Source organism: Coregonus lavaretus (assembly GCF_964263955.1).
Source record: "Coregonus lavaretus genome assembly, chromosome: 7".
Classification (NCBI taxonomy): domain Eukaryota; kingdom Metazoa; phylum Chordata; class Actinopteri; order Salmoniformes; family Salmonidae; genus Coregonus; species Coregonus lavaretus.
Window position 1 is genome coordinate 36,616,014 of NC_139994.1, and position 23,685 is coordinate 36,639,698.

General features: G+C 45.2%; 1 protein-coding gene across 1 annotated transcript in view; it reads left to right on the forward strand.

The window, feature by feature from the left end:
* The window catches only part of LOC311132338 (sodium/hydrogen exchanger 3-like), a 61,478-nt gene that overhangs the window by 33,080 nt on the left and 4,713 nt on the right, over positions 1-23,685 (forward strand). The window contains exons 6-11 of the mRNA XM_084165584.1: positions 9,959-10,179; positions 17,348-17,550; positions 17,692-17,781; positions 20,098-20,168; positions 20,318-20,447; positions 20,740-20,891. Coding sequence (XP_084021710.1) covers positions 9,959-10,179; positions 17,348-17,550; positions 17,692-17,781; positions 20,098-20,168; positions 20,318-20,447; positions 20,740-20,891 — 867 coding nt within the window. The remainder of the gene's footprint in view (positions 1-9,958; positions 10,180-17,347; positions 17,551-17,691; positions 17,782-20,097; positions 20,169-20,317; positions 20,448-20,739; positions 20,892-23,685) is intronic.

A 23,685-nucleotide genomic window follows, 5' to 3' on the forward strand; every position in this document is an offset into this window, starting at 1 on the left:
CTGCTATGACAATGTCCCCACTCGCTCTGGCAGCTTTCATGGCTGGGATAAGTTATTTCCTCTTCTGGCACACAGCTTCAGGATAGTCCTCGTTGAGGAAGATGTACAGTCAGGTCCATAAGTATTTGGACAGTGACAAAATTTGCATCATTTTGGCTCTGCACGCCACCACAATGGATTTGAAAGGAAACAATCAAGATGTGCTTTAAGTGTAGACTTTCATCTTTAATTTAAAGTAATTGGACAAATTAACATAATCATAAATTTAATTCTGAGTTGTAATACTTGGTTGCAAATCCTTTGCAGTCAATGAATGCCTGACGTCTGGAACCCATAGACAAAAAAAGTAAAAATAATATATATATATATATATATATATATATATATATAAACTCTTAATTGTTGACTTTGACACAGATACGCCTACCTCCTGGAGGGTGTTCTTGATCTGGCTAACTGTTGTGAAGGGGTTTTTCTTCACCTGGGAAATAATTATTCTGTCATCCACCACAGTTGTTTTCCGTTGTCTTCCGGGCCGTTTGGTGTTCCTGAGCTCACTAGTGCATTCTTTCTTTTTAAGAATGTACCAAATAGTTGATTTGGTCACACCTAATGTTTTTGTTATCTCTCTGATGGGTTTTTTTTTCAGCCTAATGATGCCTTGCTTCACTAGCAGTGACAGCTCTTTGGACTTCATATTGAGGGTTAACAACAACAGATTCCAAATGCAAATGCAACACTTGAAATCATCTCTAGACCTTTTATCTGCTTACTTGTACATTAACTAATGAGGGAATAACACACAGCTGGCCATGAAACAGCTGAGCAGCCAATTGTCCAATTACTTTTGGTCCCTTAAAAAAAAGGGGGGGGGGGGGGCGTAAACCCTCAATTTAAAGCTGAAGGTCTGCTCTTTCAGCTCATTATTTAATTTCAACTCCAATATGCAGTGGTAGACAGCTAAAATAATAATAACTTGGTCAATGTCCAAATATCTATGGACCTGACTACGTTCATCTCAAGTTCTTGGCTCTTTCCAGAACAGCTACCTTGTCCTTGAACCTCAGGAACTTTACCACTATTGGCCTGGGCCTGTCACCTGGACCAGTGGTGGGTTTTCCAGTCCTTTGGGCACGCTCCACCTCAATCTTCTTGTGGTCCATCTTGAGTTTCTCTGAGATAATTTCCCTCACTTTGTCCTCAGACTCCGTCCAGGTCTCATGTGGAGATTCTGCAATTCCATCCACAACAATGTTGTTCCGCCTTGATTGTCCCTCGAGATAATCTGATTTCTCTGTCATTGTTATTATGGATTCACATACAGAACTGATGTCCTCTCTCAATGACTTACAGATTGCTGTCATCTTGCCGATCTGATGTTTAAACTCATCGAGCTGACCCTGGGAGAACAGCAAACTGTTCTTCAGGTCCTGGACCTCTATGGTCAGGTTGTCTATTATTTTATTTGTTGACCAGTATTTAGACACAAAACTTAAAGCTATTATCTTGTTGTTACAACAACTGCTTTGTCATGGTGACGTGTATGCGGTAAAACTAAGTCAAACGCAGGACACCGAGCCACTGGCAGATGTACTTTACTGACACAGTAATCAAAGTACAAAAAACCCAAAAACCTCCTAACAGGGAGGAAACAAATACTCGCACAACACAGCTACTGCCGACCTCACGAAAAACAATCACACACAATAACCAATGAGAGACAGGGGGTTATAAAGGGAATACAATGTAACATAATGGGAAACGGGTGTAAACAATAAAGACCAAACAAGACAAACACCGAAACATAGATCGGTAGCAGCTAGTACTCCGGGGACGACGAACGCCGAAGCCTGCCCGAGCAAGGAGGAGGAGCAGCCTCGGCTGAATCCGTGACATGCTTGTAGAACTATTTTTGTTCGTTTAAAATATCCTTCACCTGTGATAGAGAGACAATCAGGACCATGACAATGTCTTATTTCATGGTTCAAATAAAAACATTGTTGTGGTACCTTGACACCCAGACTGCAGAAGTTTGCATTTTCCAAGCCAAGTGCCCAAACAGACAAGGATGGAAACCTCAAAGGGGAGGTTTCATCACTTACACGTGGTCAAAAGTTTTGAGAATGACACAAGTATTGGTCTTCACAAAGTTTGCTGCTTCAGTGTTTTTAGATATTTTTGTCAGATGTTACTATGGTATACTGAAGTATAATTACAAGCATTCCATAAGTGTCAAAGGCTTTTATTGACAATTACATTAAGTTTATGCAAAGAGTCAATATTTTCAGTGTTGACCCTTCTTTTTCAAGACCCTGGCATGCTGTCAATTAATTTCTGGGCCACATCCTGACTGATGGCAGCCCATTCTTGCATAATCAATGCTTAGAGTTTGTCAGAATTTGTGGGTTTTTGTTTGTCCACTCGCCTCTTGAGGATCGACCACAAGTTCTCAATGGGATTAAGGTCAAGGGAGTTTCCTGGCCATGGACCCAAAATGTTGTTGTTTTGTTCCCCGAGCCACTTAGTTATCACTTTTGCCTTATGGCAAGGTGCTCCATCATGCTGTAAAAGGCATTGTTCGTCACCAAAAAGTTATTGGATGGTTGGGAGAAGTTGTTCGCTGAGGATGTGTTGGTACCATTCTTTATTCATGGCTGTGTTCTTAGGCAAAATTGTGAGTGAGCCCACTCCCTTGGCTCACCCCACACATGAATGGTCTCAGGATACTTTACTGTTGGCATGACACAGGACTGATGGTAGCGCTCACCTTGTCAACTCTGGACAAGGTGTTTTCCGGATGCCCCAAAAATCGGAAAAGGGATTCATCAGAGAAAATGACTTTATCCCAGTCCTCATCAATCCAATCCCTGTACCTTTTGCAGAATATCAGTCTGTCCCTGAGGTTTTTCCTGGAGAGAAGTGGCTTCCTTGCTGCCCTTCTTGACACCAGGCCATCCTCCAAAAGTATTTGCCTCACTGTGCGTGCAGATGCACTCACACCTGCCTGCTGCCATTCCTGAGCAAGCTCTGCACTGGTGGTGCCCCGATCCCGCAGCTGAATCAACTTTAGGAGACGGTCCTGGCGCTTGCTGGACTTTCTTGGGCGCCCTGAAGCCTTCTTCACAACAATTGAACCTCTCTCCTTGAAGTTCTTGATGATCCGATAAATGGTTGATTTAGGTGCAATCTTACTAGCAGCAATATCTTTGCCTGTGAAGCCCTTTTTGTGCAAAGCAATGATGACGGCACGTGTTTCCTTACAAGTAACAATGGTTAACAGAGGAATAACAATGATTTCAAACACCACCCTCCTTTTAAAGCTTCCAGTCTGTTATTCTAATTCAATCAGCATGACAGAGTGATCTCCAGTCTTGTCCTCGTCAACACTCTCACCTGTGTTAATGAGAGAATCACTGACATGATGTCAGCTGGTCCTTTTGTGGCAGGGCTGAAATGCAGTGGAAATGTTTTTGGGGGATTAAGTTAATTTTCATGGCAAAGAGGGAATTTGCAATTAATTGCAATTCATCTAATCACTCTTCATAACATTCTGGAATATATGCAAATTGCCATCATAAAAACTGAAGCAGCAGACTTTGTGAAAATTCATATTTGTGTCATTCTCAAAACTTTTGACCACGACTGTACAGTCTGATACACATAATGCATCTTTCTAGCTGGTGAAAAAGGCGGCCGAGCTTAAGGATGCTAGGCTAACACTAAGTGAACTCATTCCTTCCCAACAGGGGGCGGAAGAGCAAATTGACAAACCATCCAATGCCAGCCATACCCAGAACTAGTTTAGAATACTGTCTGACCAATCAGGCATGATGAAATATGGCTGGAGTGAGATTCCAGACAGAGCAGACTGTTGGGAAACCCATTCAGATGTTGCCTACCGGGAAACAGACAATCTCACCACAAAGCAAGGTGGTTTGGAACTGGGAAAACCCGCTCTTTCTGAGCAATCTGGCCCCTCCCAAGTAACACCTGTCAGGAACAAAGAACTTGACTCCTTGGACACTCTGGAGCAGCTCAATGAGTTGTCCCGTCTTATCAATAAATTTGATCCCAAACATAGAAGTGTTCAAGAATATCTTACAGTTATCTCGCTTTTCTTTAACCCTATTAAACTCCATAAAGTTTTCCTGATCAGGAAAACTGACTCGCTCGGTTCGAGAGTTCATAGGCCGACTACCCATCAGGTGCACAACAAATCAAAATATCAAATCAAATTGTATTGGTCACTTACACATATTTAGCAGATAAATATTTTGCAGGGGTATGGAAATGCTTGTGTTCCTACCTCCAACAGTGCAGTAGTATCTAACAATTCACAACAATACACACAAGTCTCAAAGTAAAAAAAAATCAATTAAGAAACATATTTATGTGAGTTGTAAGCAGCTGCTCACTTAGGTACTGGTGTGGTCCTGTATGCCTGGCATCTGATGAGGACCAGTGTCCTGACTTTTGGTTAGGACATTTCTGTCTATTCCTATGTCGCTGTGGGTTGTCCGACTGTTCAGCACTGTGATGTTTCTTAACAGAGACATATCCATCATGCCACATCTCATTGGTGAGGTCTCTTAGCTCATGGGGTGACATTGTATCTTCAGAAGCTTTGCATATGATCTTTAAATGATCTTCTTCCTTTGCACTTGGTGTATACACCCTTGGAAAGAGGGCCCATTTCATCCTATCATATTAGGTTCTAGGGTCCTCGTGGTGTCCTTGTTTTACCTGAGTGGCTTTCAAGAAAGATTCTGTGAAGTCATACTTAACCGTATATGCATGTTAAGTTCCACACCCCTCCTATGGTTGCTTACCTAGAGAGTAATCCTGACCTGTATCTGACCCCCAATCTAATCATGTGTAACCCTACAAAAGACGTTCACTGCTTGTGTCCTGGTAAACCCTTCATCTTATATAATGTAGATCGTCTGTGCAGCCTTAAGCCGTTTTCTGAGGATGAACGTTGTCAAACTGTAGTATCCGCTAAGGATGACATAACAGTCACGCAGGTTGAGATAGCCGGCGATTCGTGGCTCGTCAGTACCCCGGCCAGCCACGTCATAGTCACATATGATCGTCATGACACTGTCACTAAGCTGCCTCTCCCAAATCAAACTGTTCTCATCCAGGTTCCTGAAGGAGATATAGTACACCTAGGGGATGTCGCATTGTACTACCTAGACTCATTCAAGATGAGATTCTCTATGACGGTACTAAACTCCTTGACTTTAAGCTGACTACCCAGGGCCTGCACATCGCCCCAGTTAAACCTAAATCCCTTAGGACACCCCTCACCCATTCCTAGAGTCCATCAGACACCATCCAATGTGTTTCCATCATGATAGGCTGGATCATCACAGGATGTCTGGCCTGTGTACTCTACCTGCGCTTAGGAGTAGTATGACTGCCAACCATAGTCTCATGAACCGAAGCCTTGCTCCCCTCAACCCCTACCGGGATCCCGACAGGTCAAGGAGAGTAGGATGACCCAGAACACTCCAGAGGACCATTAAATAGCAGAACATCCACTTCAAACGTTCTATTCAGGACTTCACCCAGGGGCAGACTTAGTGATTTGGAGGCCCCAGGCAGAGGCCAGTCTGAGGCTCCCCCCTCATTTAAAAAAAATCTGTTTTATAGTAAAGACATGTAATTTAACTGTAAACATATATTACTTTTTAATTTGCCATGAACACAACCAGTGATTATGTTTCCATCTGATTGTCAAACAATTCACATCAAAAAGTTGGTTACCTTCACATATTCATCCAAAATAATTCCAGCATCCCAACAGTGCACTGTGCACCAGCCAACTTTCCTTCAATTCACAAGTGGCTAAAACAATCTCACTGGAGAAAGCATCAGAGCGAGCAAAACAACCCCCTCTGTCTTACTATACAGTGGGGAGAACAAGTATTTGATACACTGCCGATTTTGCAGGTTTTCCTACTTACAAAGCATGTAGAGGTCTGTAATTTTTATCATAGGTACACTTCAACTGTGAGAGACGGAATCTAAAACAAAAATCCAGAAAATCACATTGTATGATTTTTAAGTAATTAATTTGCATTTTATTGCATGACATAAGTATTTGATACATCAGAAAAGCAGAACTTAATATTTGGTACAGAAACCTTTGTTTGCAATTACAAAGATTATACATTTCCTGTAGGTCTTGACCAGGTTTTCACACACTGCAGCAGGGATTTTGGCCCACTCCTCCATACAGACCTTCTCCAGATCCTTCAGGTTTCAGGGCTGTCGCTGGGCAATACAGACTTTCAGCTCCCTCCAAAGATTTTCTATTGGGTTCAGGTCTGGAGACTGGCTAGGCCACTCCAGGACCTTGAGATGCTTCTTACGGAGCCACTCCTTAGTTGCCCTGGCTGTGTTTTTCGGGTCGTTGTCATGCTGGAAGACCCAGCCACGACCCATCTTCAATGCTCTTACTGAGGGAAGGAGGTTGCTGGCTAAGATCTCGCGATACATGGCCCCATCCATCCTCCCCTCAATACGGTGCAGTCGTCCTGTCCCCTTTGCAGAAAAGCATCCCCAAAGAATGATGTTTCCACCTCCATGCTTCACGGTTGGGATGGTGTTCTTGGGGTTGTACTCATCCTTCTTCTTCCTCCAAACACAGCGAGTGGAGTTTAGACCAAAAAGCTCTATTATTGTCTCATCAGACCACATGACCTTCTCCCATTCCTCCTCTGGATCATCCAGATGGTCATTGGCAAACTTCAGATGGGCCTGGACATGCGCTGGCTTGAGCAGGGGGACTTTGCGTGCGCTGCAGGATTTTAATCCATGACGGCGTAGTGTGTTACTAATGGTTTCCTTTGAGACTGTGGTCCCAGCTCCCTTCAGGTCATTGACCAGGTCCTGCTGTGTAGTTCTGGGCTGATCCCTCACCTTCCTCATGATAATTGATGCCCCACGAGGTGAGATCTTGCATGGAGCCCCAGACCGAGGGTGATTGACCGTCATCTTGAACTTTTTCTAATAATTGCGGCAACAGTTGTTGCCTTCTCACCAAGCTGCTTGCCTATTGTCCTGTAGCCCATCCCAGCCTTGTGCAGGTCTACAATTGTATCCCTGATGTCCTTACACAGCTCTCTGGTCTTGGTCATTGTGGAGAGGTTGGAGTCTGTTTGATTGAGTGTGTGGACAGGTGTCTTTTATACAGGTAACGAGTTCAAACAGGTGCAGTTAATACAGGTAATGAGTGGAGAACTGGAGGGCTTCTTAAAGAAAAACTAACAGGTCTGTGAGAGCCGGAATTCTTACTGGTTGGTAGGTGATCAAATACTTATGTCATGCAATAAAATGCTAATTAATTACTTAAAAATCATACAATGTGATTTTCTGGATTTTTGTTTTAGATTCTGTCTCTCACAGTTGAAGTGTACCTATGATAAAAATTACAGACCTCTACATGCTTTGTAAGTAGGAAAACCTGCAAAATCGGCAGTGTATCAAATACTTGTTCTCCCCACTGTATGTAGCCCAGTATGAAAATGTATGCACTCACTAACTGTAAGTCGCTCTGGATAAGAGCGTCTGCTAAATGACTAAAATGTAAATGTAAATGTATCTGATGCTGTCTGGCCAAAAAGAGTATGACATGCCATTCTCTTTTTGGCCAGACAGCATCAGATACATGGGCTACACATTAGAGTTCTTCATGGGTCCAAAAAGTAGGACCTGTTCCGAAATGGACCTGGGGCTTTCCTACTATGCATAAATAAATAAATTAAATATAGAGAACGGTTCTGAACGGACACGAGGACAACTACACCCGTTCCGTATAGTCCCAGTCCGATCCGAGTGAGGGAAGCAGCAGAAGAGTCTATTTTTAAGCTTTAACTTTATTAACCGGAGGTAATAAAGTTAACCGGAGGTAATAAAGTGCGAGGGAGAGGAGGGAGAGAGGTGTTTACCTTTAACTTTTTTTGCAATGCACTTTCTGAACTGTTAAAGGTAGCAATACGCAACAAAGAGTTTAGTCTACTGGAAAACCACATGAAAAAGGAGAGAGAGGTGCCACTCTAGCAGGCGGGGGAGGGGCGAGAAACAGCAACCAACCAAGCCGACTCGTGTTATAGTAGAATACTAGCTGCCATAACTAGGTTATTTATCATCCAATATGATTATGTAGTACCTGTCTTGACTGCATCAAATTGGGAGATGCTAGTTAAGCTAGCTAGCTAGGAAGGCAAAACCCCCTCCCTCCCCATTTCCCTTGCAACTTTGAAACTTCCCCTCAGATTTTACTGCTGCTGAACCAACCTGCTGAAGCAAGACAGAATGAGAGTGATGAGCTGAGCTGAGCAGCCCACGACAGTGGGTCGTTAGCGGGGGGCACCTTGAGGGGCCTCAAGAGGATGATAAAAAAAAAATATATATATATATTACGCCCAGCTCACGAGGCCCCTTGATGATGTGAGGCCTGAGTCAATTGCCTCTTCTGCCAAATGGTAAGTCCACCAGTAACAGCATCGTAACAGCAGGGGCCCGCCAAATGGTTCGCCCTGCTCTAAACAGACAGAATCCAGACCGTTCATTTGGAATCAGGAGAACATTCTTGTTAACACCAGAAACCTTGCTTTTTGGGAGAAATCATTATATAAGGATCTAGGCTGAGAGGCAAGAAGTGGAGGCAAGAACTATACTGATGCATGCTATGATCATTGTGTGCTGTAGAAATGTTAAATGAGATTGTGTATTCTCCCCGTTGTGAATAAATTCTCTATTTTTCAAGGAGAACAGGTTTTGTATCATTATGTAGGGAACAGTATACCCTGAACAATGACTCACCTTTCCCGGTGGACAAAGGATGTATCCATCAATAATGGAACAATATTCAATTCCCTAAGGAAAGGGATTCTCCTCCGTGGGGCTGGGTGCACCTCCTGCTACCACGGAACATGCTACCACAGAATATTTCAGCCAATCAGGCAAGGAGCCTCAGCACCTAGCCCCAAACTCACTGACCTCAATGTCCATTCGAACTGAACTATAAAAGCATGGTGCGAATAATAGCCATAGCCGACCGAAATCCTTCTGCTGCTCAGACGTCAGCGTAGTTGGTAACTGAAAAGCGCCCCTTGCTTATTGACCCCCCGATCTCAATGAGTGGAGGCCAAACACCAATGTTGGAATTTGAATGATTGTCCTCCGCTCTCGCTTCGATCTCAGTTGGACGAAGACACCAACCCGGAACTGTTTGAACAGGGACCTTTTGCACTGAAAGGGCGTTTGTGAATCCGAGAGATTGAGCTACTAAACGTAAACACATTCAATGCAGCCTTTTCTCACTCCTTTAATCCCTATTGGTGTGAGCATGTATCTTTCTTTCACTTTAATTCCCTGCTTTGTCTCGTTTAGAATCATTGTGATTATATTTTTTCTATCCTTGTGAGTTAAAAGAAACCATCCTCCTATCCATACTTGCTAAGAAAGTTTCCTCAGGACTTAAATGATAGGTGGTGCCCCGTTTACTGTAGAATATATATATACATTCATATTTTATATTCCATCCTTTATTACCCAATTAATTACACATTATCATAAGAACCTAAAAGGGTTCTTTGGCTGTGCCCATACGAGAACCCTTTTTGGTTCCAGGTAGAACCCTTTTTGTTCCAGGTAGAACATATTTGGGTTCCATGTAGGACCTTCAGGGTCCTACATGGAACCCAAAAGGGTTCTACATGGAACCAAAAAGTGTTCTCCCTGAAACCATAAAGGGTTCTCCTATGGGGACAGCCGAAGAACCCTGTTGGAACCCTTTTTTCTGAGAGTGTATGTATTTGCCATTGATGACCCTTGAGGTTGACTCTGGTCAACAATGTCAAAGCTCTCTATTTACCATCACATACAGTACCTACTGCATTTTAGTATATGTTCTAAGTGACATGACCCTTTTCTTGCTGTGTCATAGGTGTACGTTCTGTGGCGTCTGCTGTCAGAAGTATATCAATGCCAACATGGACGAGAAGTCGGTCAACACGGTACGATCCACAATGAAGGTGTTCGCAAATGGCTCAGAGACCATCATCTTTGTCTTCCTCGGCATCTCGGCCATAGATCCGTCTATATGGGTGTGGAACACAGCCTTTATCCTCCTCACACTCCTCTTCATCTTTGTGTTCAGGTTCATGGGTGAGTTTGGGTCATAATCTTTAGTATGATTTTGTGAGAGGGGGAATCAATGGAGATTCTATTTTGCTCAATCTCTACAGGATGAACAATATTGTGGTTTGGAAGTTTAGGCAATTACCAACTTGCAATCCTTGTGTGTGTAGCTCAATATTATACACAAGGATACTTGTTGAATGCTTCACATTACCAGCACTGACACTATGTGTGTGTATGCAGAGATTGGCAAAAGATGCATCTGAAAGTATCTTGTTTCAAATACGAAATACCCGACAGACCAATGTATCAAAATAAAATAAAAGGATACTTTTGTATAGTATCTAGATAACCACGCACCTTAACACCTGCCAGCTTTTCCCTGAGCCAGCCGCTCCAATGTGTCTGAGGAAACACCGTTCAACTGGCGACCGGGGTCACTAGAGCGCGATGAGCCAAGTAAAGCCCCCCCGGCCAAACCCTCCCATAACCCGGACGATGCTGGGCCAATTGTGCGCCGTTCTATGGGACTCCCGGGCACGGCCGGTTGTGGCACAGCCCGGGAATGAACCCGGGTCTGTAGTAACGCCTCTAGCACTGCCTTAGACCACTCGGGAGGCACCAAATACAGGAATTTTAGGTATTTTTGTATTTTCAAAATACAACAACATTCTCAATAACGATAACAAAAATCGTTCTACTTGCTATGACTTTGATGTGTTTTTTTTTTACTACTTTAGTTAACTAAGACTGAAAGTTGCTATGGATAAGATTGTCTGCTAAATGACCAAAATATACATACAAAAATTAACAATAGCAAAGCACACTGGGTATTATTATTGGTCTCATTTCGGGGGCAGAGCTAATTAGAATAATAACGAGCATGCTTTGCGAGTGTTCATTTGAACATTTACAGTACATGTACATTTTGGTAATTTAGCCGATGCTCTCATCACATCAGTGCCATCATACTTCTAATACCAATGCAGGGTAAAAGGGGCCACAAAATTGTGAACTGCTATAACAAAATGGTATAGAAAAGTATTTCGTATTTTGAAAATACAAATTACAGCTCTCGAAAGTATCTTGTTCAAAAGTTATTCAAAATGAATCGAATACATATTTTAAATACAGTCGCTAGTGAAAGTCTACACACCCCATATTAAATTACTATACTACAGTATTATTCACTGTAGTGTTTTTGCAGACGTTACAGTAGTATTCACTGTAGTGTTTTCACATTATACTACGGTATACTACACAATTCTATAGTAAGTACTGCACTTGAGCAAGGGATACTATAGTGTAGAGTATAGTATTCTACAGCATACTATACGATTCTATAGTAAGCACTACATACTCAAGGGATACTACAGTGTGGAGTATAGTCTTCTAGAGTATACTACAGTTAGTACGGAATTCTATAGTAAGTACTATAATATTCTGTAGTAAACTGTAGTATTTTCCTTTAACTTTTTACCTGGGCTTTGCTCCTTTCATATTTATTTTGATCCTGACAAACTCATATCCATAACATGATGCTGCCACCACAATATTTCAAAATGGTCAGATGATCAACAACATTGCATTCACTCCACATTACTTGCCTGTGTGACAAAGTGAAAAGAAGAAAGCCTGTGTTAAAAAAAATCCACTCCAAATCATCCATTCTGTTTGCAACAAGGCCGTTAAGTAATACTGCAAGACAACATGTCACAAACACAAAGAAACCACAAACACAAAGTGAAAGACAGACAGTTAAATATGGCTCCCAATCAGAGACAACCAGCTGACACTCGTTGCCTCTGATTGGGAGTCACTCAGGCCAACATAGAAATACAAACATAGAATTACACACCCTGGCTCAACATAACAGTGTCCCCAGAGCCAGGGCGTGACAGTACCCCCCCCTAAAGGCGCGGATACCACAGGGGAGGGACCGGGTGGGCACTCCGCCTTGGCGGCGGATCCGGCTCCGGGCCTGATCCCCACTCCCTCTCCAACCCCCCAAAGTACCCCTGGTCCGGTCTGGCCCCGCTGGCCGGAGCTGGACTGCACACTGATGGAGCGGATTGCTCTAGCTCCGGCGTAACGCATCTGACCGGTGCCGGACCAGGCACCAGTGGAACAGGCACGGGCCGTGCCGGACCGACGACGCACACCACTGGCTTGGTGTGGGGAACAGGCACGGGCCGTGCTGGACTGACGACGCACACCACTGGCTTGGTGTGGGGAGCAGGAGCGGGCCGGACAGGGCTGACGAAACGCACCACTGACTTGGTGCGGGGAGCAGGCCGGGCCGAGCTGGCGACACGCACCGTAGACTTGGTGCGGGGAGCAGGAACGGGCCGAGCCGGGCTGACGAAACGCACCACAGACTTGGTGCGGGGAGCAGGAATGGGCCGGACTGGGCTGGCGACGCGCACCACAGACTTGGTGCGGAGAGCAGGAACGGGCCGGACAGGGCTGACGAAACGCACCACAGACTTGGTGCGGGGAGCAGGAATGGGCCGAGCCGGGCTGACGAAGCGCACCACTGACTTGGTGCGGGGAGCAGGAACGGACCGAGCCGGGCTGACGAAGCGCACCACTGACTTGGTGCGGGGAGCAGGAACGGGCCGAGCCGGGCTGACGAAGCGCACCACTGACTTGGTGCGGGGAGCAGGAACGGGCCGAGCCGGGCTGACGAAGCGCACCACTGACTTGGTGCGGGGAGCAGGAACAGACCGGACCGTACTGGGGACACACACCACTGGCCCTACATTGGGATCTGGAACGGGCCGGACCGGACTGGTAACACACCCCAGTACCTCTCGCCGTGCCTCTCCACCTTCCATCCCCTCTTCGACCAGTGGCCCCCGTAACCTGGCGGCCTCCTGCTGCCCCGACGTCGTGAGCCCCCCCCCTAAAAATTTTCTGGGGGTCTCTCCTCCCCGTGGGCCAGGCCTCTATCGTTCTCGCCCAACTCTCGCTCTTCTGTCTCCAACTCCCGCTATTCAGCTCCTCAATGGGCTTGACCCAGTCGAAGCTCTTCCTCAACTGTTCCCAAGTCCATCCACTCTGCTCTTTACAAGGCTGGACCCAGTTGAGGTTGCCACGGAGATCTGCAAGCGATTCCCCAGGCGATGGCTCCTGGACACGCTGCTTGGTCCAGTTTTGGTGGTTTCTTCTGTCACGATCGTCAGGGAGAGACCAAGGCGCAGCGTTGAATGCGAACATTATATTTATTAGAATGATCACACGATCAAAACAACAGACGAAAACGTGATGTCTACGGTTGAACACAAACCAAATAAGAACAAGAAACCACAAACACAAAGTGAAAGACAGACAGTTAAATATGGCTCCCAATCAGAGACAACCAGCTGACACTCGTTGCCTCTGATTGGGAGTCACTCAGGCCAACATAGAAATACAAACATAGAATTACACACCCTGGCTCAACATAACAGTGTCCCCAGAGCCAGGGCGTGACACAACACAGCAAAGAAAATAACTTTTTCAAAACTGAATTAAAAACTACAGGTTTGTGTCAAATCCAATACAACACATGGTGAAACTCTAGGTTATTTACATAATATCAGAGAACCGGGGTTATAAGTGAAATATTTCACAATAGGATTTTGTTTCGGAACTCCCATAACTCGAAGAACCAAATCACAAACATCTGTTGGAGACAGACCGGGAGAACAGCGAAAAGGGTCCGACCCCCCCTGCTTAAAAGTGCCACTCTCCCACTCACTGACAATTTTCAAAGGTGCAGTGAAATACTTCACTCATAATATCAGAGAACCAGGGTTATGTAAATAACCTTGAGTTCTATATTTCAACTACTCATTCCGTATTTCACAATGGGATATAGTGAACTCCTGTATCGCAACTTGCTCTCCAAAAGCCAGGAGGTCCCGGCACAGATGACCCTAAGAGGTCCCGAAACCGATCTCCCAGAGGAGATACCCCAAAAGGAAACACGCTCAGTTCTCTGTAGGAGAGGGCCGTAGTAGGCCCCCTCCGAAGGCCAACATCCAACTATTAGAATAAATCCTAATAGCCCCCACTATCCCAGCAGGATAGTGTAGGAGAAGAGAAAGGTATCCAGCTTCTGTCGAAGGCAGGTACCAAGGAGAGCATAACAGCATAGTAAAAGGGTTTTGTCCACTCCAGCAAAGGCACAGAGCAGACACTGGAACGAAAGGAGATGCTCTTCTGGGAAAGGCAGCGGACAGGAAGTCAGAAAGAATCCCAAAAGCCGACCATGAATAAACTACTCGACCTGAATCACAGAGAGAGGTTAAGCAGGCTACATATAGGTACTGCGTGTTAGCAGCAGGCCGAAGGAAAACGGTCCACACGCTGGTTGTGCGCAGGGCATTTAGCCAACTGGTGACTGGGGCAGACACAGTGGTCAAAAGGGTTCTGTTTGCAAGGGTGCCATACGGGACCCTGCGAAAGGCAACCACATCAGGACTGGTCATAAGCAGGTAGAGAACCGGCTGACTGGAATGTCACTTATTATCGAGATGAGCTCGAAGGGCGAGGTGCAAGTCTCGGAATACACCAAAACGTAGACCACTACACCGCGAACAAGCATGTCCCGAAACACCTCGTTCACAAAGGACTGGAAAACGGATGGACCATTCATCAAACCATACGGCATCACCAGGTATTCGTAATGCCCTGTGGTTGTGCTGAATGCTGTCTTCCACTCGTCCCCCTCTTGGACACACACCAGGTTATATGCACTCCGGAGATCTAATTTTGTGAAGAAGCGTGATGGAGCCGGGCTGATGGACGAGAAGTAGATCTCCAGCTGCAGGAGGAATCACTGGCAGCGGGCAGCTGTCCCGTCATAATCCTTCGGTCGGGAGAGATTAATCCCTCTGGGTGCTGGGGTGTGGGTGGCTGGATCCGGTCGCTCAGCTGGTCCCGACGGGTTGGGTCCTCTCCTCTCCAGGCGTTGGATGACCTGGAGAACCCGATCCATCACTTCTCCCAAGCTTGCTAACATTGTAGAAGGCTCCCGGATCCGTGCCACGACTCCAGGCATGTGCTCTTCTCCTGCTGACTTCATGTCGGGTGTGTGATTCTGTGGCGAGTGATTTAAAAGGAGACAGACGCAGGAGGGTAAATCACAGAATAAAAGGGTTTATTCCGAAGGCACAGCGGTATGCAGCAATGCGTCAAACACAGTGAGTAATCAGGCGCACTGGTAAACAACAAGGCACACGGGTGAAATATCCCGGCGATACAAAATACATGGAGCTCCTCCGAGCTAAACTAACCTCCACAATAAACAATCACACACAAAGACAAAGGGGCAGAGGGAACACTTATATAGGTACTGATGAGGGGATATGAACCAGGTGTGTATAATAAATAAGACAAAACAAATGGAATGATGAGATGAGAAGCGGCAGTGGCTAGAAGGCTGGTGATGACAAACGCCGAAGCCTGCCCGAAAAAGGAGAGGAGGCAGCTTCGGAGGAAGTCGTGACACAGGGAGGTTAACCATGTCAACCCACAGGGCTACTGTGAGCGAGAGAGCAATTGTCTCACACCCTCCATACGGAGCCTCTGCACCATATAGCCGGATCAAGCATAAATCGGCTTTTATGGGGGCTGCAAAACTCGGATTCCTCCATGTTGTGCTTGTCCAAGCTCGGGGAGCCTTAGCCAGCACTTTGCCAGTAAGGGACTTACAGTATTCCACAAGCACTTAGCTTCCCGTAGGCAAGCTGGAACTGCAGGTAGCAGTTGCTTTATTGGGGCTGAGCTAGTGGAAAGTCTTCTCCCATCGTACAGATCCCTTTCTCGGTTTCTGTTCCCCGGGGGAGCCGGCCACTCGATCTCCAGTCTCGTCGCGGCTCGCCTACAGACATCAAGGAACCCAAACTCCAGTGGAGCAATGGCGTCTTCTCTGTCTTCGGGGCTGTCTCGCCTAAGAGTCTGAGAGGGTGGGACCTGGTCGACCTCCATGTCAGGTGCCGCCTCAAAGAGACTGGCGAAGTTAATCGCTCCATCATCCTCATCGTCCCCTAATTTGCCTTTTCCCAAGACTGATAGAGGGCAGAATTGAGGCTATCCATGATCTCGTTCCAGCTGTGCTTGGTCGTGGGTTGAACCGGGCTACCGAGAGAGAGGCCGGTTTGAGTCTCTTCTTCAGATTCGCCTCAGTTAGCGACTTGCAGCAATCGTAGGACTCAAAGTCCTTGAGTGCCATCTTGGCATGTTTCCGTCCCAAGCACATTATGCACAGATGGTGAACATCCTTCCTAGCAATCTTAGAACTGCAAGCACAAGAACATGGGTATTTGAGTGCTGTGCTAAGCTCGTTTTGGGAAGAAAGAAGCCTTGTGGCTGATGACTAGTAGCGATTAGCACAGTAGAGAACGCTATATCAACGAGGCTGAACCACATTAGCTAGCAGCTACCTGGAGTTGTACTGTAGCTAGCTTGGTGCTAGCTGAAGGGGTTGAGCTAGGATAGTGTTAGCCTTTAGGTTAGCCTACTCCCACGACCGAAAGAGGCGTGTGGCCGGGTCAACGGTCTAGTTAGTACCGGCGAATAAACGCAGGTTAAACTAAGTGAGGGGGAGAGCTAGCCGAGCTAGGTAGAATTGCGAGGTTAGCTTGCCTTGCAGCGAGCTAGCCGAGCTAGCTTAAGCCTTGCAGCATGGGCTAACCAAGTCACACTAGCTAGCGATGTAGTTAGCTAGCAGGAGGGGGGACTGAGGTAGAAAGATATTTTTACATGAGCAATACTACCGTGTCGCAGGTAGAATAACATGATTAGCAAAGGGTGGCTATTTGAAGAATCTCAAATATAAAATATATTTTGATTTGTTTAACACTTTTTGGGTTACATGATTCCATATGTGTTATTTCATAGTTTTGATGTCTTCACTATTATTCTAAAATGTAGAAAATTGTAAAAATAAAGAAAAACCCTGGAATGAGTAATTATGTCCAAACTTTTGACTGGTACTGTATTTTTAAAAATTAGGAATATTTTTTATAATTTTATTTCACTTTGAAAATGTGAAGTAGGTTGTGCAGATCTGTATAGGAAAACTAATTTAATCCCTTTTTACATGTAATTTTATGGCAGCAAAATGTTTAGACTCTGCAGTGGGTGTGTAGACTTTCACTAGGCACTGTACATGTAACAGAAATATATGTGTGTATTTATATCATAGGGGTCTTTTTACTGACCTGGATTCTGAACCAGTACCGACTGGTTCCCTTGGACTTTATTGATCAAGTAGTGATGGGCTACGGTGGCCTACGAGGGGCCGTAGCCTATGGCCTTGTGCTCTTGCTGGATGAGAATAAGTACAAGGAGAAGAATCTGATGATCAGCACCACCCTCATAGTAGTGTACTTCACTGTGATGCTGCAGGTAAAATAGCTCATTTAAATGTCAAACATCAGACCATACATATTTCACCATTTGTAGTTTTCTTTCATACAATGTAATATGTCTTGACTTGAACAGACTGGTACAGTATATGTTAATTTGTTATCTCCTTATTTGTTGCAGGGAATAACCATGAAACCACTGGTCACCTGGCTGAAAGTGAAGAGAGCAGCAGTGACAGAACGCACACTAGCTGAAAAAATACAGAGTAGGGTAACTATCTGATTAGAAGTCTTTGTTGTTCATCAACCGCAGAGAATCAGACAACAAACCTTACATCTCTCGAATAAATCCCAAAAGTAACGTTTCTACTTTTAGTAAACTGTACTATGCCAGTTTTTCAATCACAGGTCTGTCAAATGAATTTTATAAACAGAGTTCCAAAGTTCCACGGTTTATTAAGAGGAGAACACACAAATAAATTAGCAGCAGGGCGAGATTCATGCGGACTTTAAATAAAGCACACTCGTGATGAAATACTCATTGTAAGCTACTACACTCGTGATGAAACAGTGTGAGATAGCGCACTCGTGGTATAATACTCTTATAGGATAACAAACTGGTGGTAAATGGCATAAGAATGCACAGTCTGCTTTCGAATCAAATAGCTCCCTCCTAAGAACAGCCAACCCAGGAGGTCTCTAGGGAAGAGTGGTGACACAACATACAAACATATATATATATATATAAAAAGACAATTTAACTAGTCCACCTACTAAGGCAACCCCAAGTATTTTACCTGGATACCAGCTCAACGACCTACCTATCGGGACACTAACTAACTCAACAGTAAGAGCAGCGAAAGGCCTCTCCAAAGCTCTCTGAAAAATACAAACATAATTATAACCCCAGATCATGTACACAATAGCACTTTCAAAACGTGTATCCTTTATTGAATACACAACATTTTAAAATATACTTGATTCACATTATAATGTTAAAAGCGAATGCCATTAAAATGAATGAGCTATACCCGTCTCCCTGAAGCTCCCGGCGGGTTACACAATAATTATTCTCAGGCTTGTCAAAGGTGCGACTGTAATATGCAACAACTCGTTCTCCTTCTGAAGTCAGCTGCGACAAGACTGCACGAGGCCTTCACTGCTGGCAGATTTCCCAGATCTGGGGCGATACACACAGGGTCCTGACACAAAGCCTGCTTCGGGATGTTAAAGGCTGTTGGTCCATCCCCCACTCAAAGAGAGTATTGACTGCCATGTGGATATCAGTAAAAACGACTTTGTCCGGCTTTGTCATGACGCCTGCCTGGCTGACTCTGTGTCCGAGGAAGGTAACCTCTTTCTGCATGAAACTGCACTCAGCCCAGCTCTTTGGATTCGGCCCAGAACTTCCCTAATGTTTTCCAACGCAGTCTCAAACCTTGTCCCACGCACCAGTAGGTCATTGAAATACAATACACATTGTTCCGGGCACACCTTTGAGAACCTTCTCCATAAGACAATGTCTTTGCTTTGTCTTCGGGTGCCAGAGGTACCTTCCAGTATCCGCTCCGTAGGTCCAGGGAGGAGAACCAAGCTGAGCCAGCGACATAATCGAGGCATCTGTCTATCCGAGGCAGTGGGTAGGAGTCTTTCACCATCTTGTTGTTAAGTTGCCGATAGTCAGCAGAGAACCTACAGGGTCCATCCTTTTTGGGGACCATGACTACGGGGAGGCCTATCACGGTTCATTGGGGTCAGTAGATGCTATCTGTTCTATGAGCTCCTCCGCTGCGGCTTCGCAGGCATAGGGCATCCATCTGGCGCATTGGCAATGGTGTGCTGCACCAAGTGGGTTCGATCTACATCAATAGGGGTGACAGCAAAGCTGTGCCGGAATGTGTAAAGTTGCTCCCACATGGCTTTGACAGTGGCGACTGCTGCTGATTCTGTGTCTGTGGTGACACTTGCCATCTGTAGAACTGGTGTAGGCGGGGGCTGTAGTTCCTCATGGGGCTCCATGGTGGTGGCTATCATTGGAGAGGGGGAACGTGCACTCTGAAAGGGGGCTTCCCACAGAAGGCTAGGGCACGGTTGGTTTGTTCGTACTGGGAGTGTCACTTTTCTGGTCAGTGGGCATCGTGGGAAGGCAGACTCACTGAGAAGGGGAATGGGTTTATCATCTTGGAACATAATGGTATTTGTCTGGAAGTCAAGCTTTGCCTCAGCCTCACAGTCACCCACCTGTAGACTTCACAGCTTCCCAGTATAGGAGCTCGTTCTCCAGTTACTGTGATCAAGGTTAAGCACCAGGTGGTTAAGGGTCACTGTGGAACCTGTGTCCAGTAATGCACATGTCAACTGGCCCCCCCAAACATGAACTCGACAGCAGTTAGTGGCAAGGGGGACAGGTGAATAGAGGCGGATGGGTCTGCAAGATGAAGGTTGTTCATCAAGGGCTGAGTGTCAGTAGCTAAACCCTCTTTTATAAAACATCAACCAGTTCATCTAAAAGTGTGTGAAATTGGTCAATTGAAATATAATCTTGACAAAATAAATCCATGACTCATCATTTCTTTTATTTTTTCAGACCTTCGACCACATGCTTGTCGCCATAGAGGACATTTCTGGACAAATAGGAGATAACTACATGAAAGATAAGTATGTGGACACTAACATCATATTAGCAACATCAATAAGTTATTATTATCATATAAGTATTATTTAAATAAATGTATTACATACCATTCCTTCAAAGACTAAAGTGAGCACTAAATAGTTTTTTGACTCTCTTCTGATATCCTTCTAAGGTGGAATAACTTTGAGGAGAAGTGGTTGTACTGGCTGTTGATGACATCCTCTGCCAGGAAGTCTTGTGACCAAATATTCAACATCTTCCACAAGCTCAACCTCAAGGATGCTTCAAGCTATGTGAAAGAGGTCAGGGAAAGCCATGACAACTTAATACTGTAGTTACAATGCTACACAATAGGTTAACCTCCAGGATCACTGATTTACTGTAACATTACAACAAATAGAAAAATTGGATGGCATACCATGACAAAAATGTGTATAGCAGATGTTACAGCGGGTGCAGCGAAATGGTTGTGTTATTAGAACTGTTAGGAGCTAGTAACATAAGCATTTCACTGCACGCACTGTTACATCTGCTAAACTTTGTACGTGACCATAAACTTTGATTTGATTAAGTATTTTTATCCCATTATCATAGGGAGAACGCAGAGGCTCATTGGCGTTCGTACGGAATGAAAGCAAGGCCGATGTGGATTTCAATAAGAAGTTTGGTGCCGATTTCTCAGAGATAATGCCTTACATCATGACAGAAAATATGGGACCGGATCATGTTCCAGTCTCCTCCATCTTGTAAGTAACATTGCCTGCATCCCAATGGCACCCTATTCCATAGGGCTGAGGTCAAAGGTAATGCACTATAGGGAATAGGGTGCCATTTGGGATGCAACCTTATGCATGTCTAAAACACATGCATCATTAACTTGGGAAGGCGGATATGTAAACTTAAACCCTGTTGGGTGATTCCACGCCAGCAAAAAATATTTTTGGTATCTCAGATTGTTCTGGCAATTCTAACATAGAAAGCATATTGGAAGGAAGGATGTTTGACATGGCCAACAGCTCTAAAGAGAGGCTATAGCAAGCACTACTAGCTTTAGGCACAAACACGGGTTTAGGTTGAAGCAACCTTGGACAACCATGGGGCAAAGTACAGGCACTGAAACTGATAGTGTTTGCAGCTTACTCACCTGCTTTGCGGATGTAATGGCTAAGTAAAGCAGTATTAAATTAGAGAACTCATTTCCATGCTTTCCAGCGGCGCAAACTATCTGCTTGGTCACTGGTTGTAGGCGATGTACGCCTTCCTGCGGCTGAAAAGCTGCTATACGGGATGCCAGTAAGACTGGCAGGGCCAGGAACGGGACCATAGGAATGGGATTTTGGCATGCATAGCGCAATCCCTCCTTAGAACAACCTTTCATAGATGGGGGGTTCCCTTGTCATATTGCTCCAATAAGGAGGCTAGACGTCTGTATCAGTCTAGCAAGAGTGGACGATCTGTTACAGAGGCATCACCTTAAGAAAACACGCATGGTGTGTTCCAATGGTCCCATAGTCACCATCCCATATTCGGCACCAATTTAGCAAACGGCCGGCCAACCCGGGTCGCTGTTGTGGGAAACAAATACCCTACGCATGGTGCCCAACGGTGGCTATACCTACAGCATAGCTAGCTGAACAGGTGAAAAGTGCCTGCTGTGTCTAACAGTCTGGGAGCCAGTCTGCTTCGTGAAGGGAGTGAATGCACCCTAGCGGTTGCGAGTCATCAGTGTAGTAAAATCCCTATATTGTAGGATAGGATGGAAATGATGTTGCATGACAGTTAACCAAGTTGATGGAGAACTAGTGACCACCCCGAGGAGATTGCATGAGCCTAGTGGATCCTTCTAGGATAAAGGCTGTCTCAAACCTTCTAGGATGTGCTCAACACCCACATGAAAACAATACTACAGTATTTACAGTTTCCTATAGTATAAATACTGTAGTAAAAAAAATATACAAAAAAACGACCATAGTCATGAATGTAGTGTTTCTGCGGACTGTAGTATCCTGTAGTATTTACTGTAGTGTTTTTGTTTTATTATCTTTGACATAGCATTGGGCACTTTCTCCTTGAGGAAAACTACTTGACAAAATACTCAAAGAGCAAATTTCCCATAACTTGAATGAATGTAGGAGTTCTGAACGGATAGTTCAGAGCTTCTGTTTTTTTCTATAACCTTTAGGGAACACAATATATGGTCTATACTTGGAATGTAGGTTTCCTCATTTATGGGTGGCACAAATTGGGATATGGGGGAGGGGAATAGGAAGGGTATATGCAAATTAAATACTGTAGTATATACACTATTGTAATTACTGTTGTGTTTTTGCAAACATACCTGTAGTATTTACTGTAGTTTTTTTGCAGTCTGTAGTATACTGTAGTATTTACTATCCTCAAAAAGCTACAGATGCACAATTTAGAGCATCTTGACTGGCTACAAAATTATATAGTAGGTACTACACATGACCAAATCACCAGATGTCACAAAGTGCTTCTACAGAAACCCAGCCTACAACCCCAAACAGCAAGCAATAAAGATGTAGAAGAACGGTGGCTAGGAAAAACTCCATAGAAAGGCAGGAACCTAGAGAGGAACCAGGCTCTGAGGAGTGGCCAGTCCTCTTCTGGCTGTGCCGAGTGGAGATTTTAAGAGTACATGGCCATTAAGGCCAGATTGTTCTTCAAGATGTTCAAACGTTCATAGATGACCAGCAGGGTCAAATAATAATCACAGTGGTTGTGGAGGGTGCAACAGGTCAGCACCTCAGGAGTAAATGTCAGTTGGCCTTTCAAAGCTGAGCATTCAGAGGTCGAGACAGCAGGTGTGGTAGAGAGAGCGAGAGAGAGTGAGAAGGTCGAAAACAACATGTCCGGGACAAGGTAGCACGTCCGGTGAACAGGTCAGGGTTACATAGCCGCAGGCAGAACAGTTGAAACTGGATCAGAAGCACAACCAGGTGGACTGGGGACAGCCAGGAGTCTTCAGGCATGGTCCTAGGGCTCAGGTCCTCAGAGAGAGAGCAAGTGATGGGAGAATTAGCGGGAGCATACTAAAGTTTACACAGGACACCAGATAAGGCAGGAGAATTTCACCAGATAGGAAAGACTTGACACCAGCCCCCCAGGCACATAGACTATTGCAGCATAGATACTGGAGGCTGACGGGGGGGGGGGGATCCGACGATATCCCTGGACAGGGCCAACCCCACCCACTTTGCCAAAGCACAGCCCCCACACCACTAGAGGGATATCAACAGACAACCAACTTACTACCCTGAGACAAGGCTGAGTATAGACCATGAAGATCTCCTCCACCGCACAAGCCCGAGGGGGCACAAAACAGGACAACGACCCTAAGCACACAGCCAAGACAATGCAGGAGTGGCTTTGGGACAAGTCTCTGAATGTCTGTGAGTGGCCCAGTCAAAGCCCGGACTTGAACCCGATCGAACATCTCTGGAGATACCTGAAATTAGCTGTGCAGTGACACTCCCCATCCAACCTGACAGAGTTTGAGAGGATCTGCAGAGAAGCACC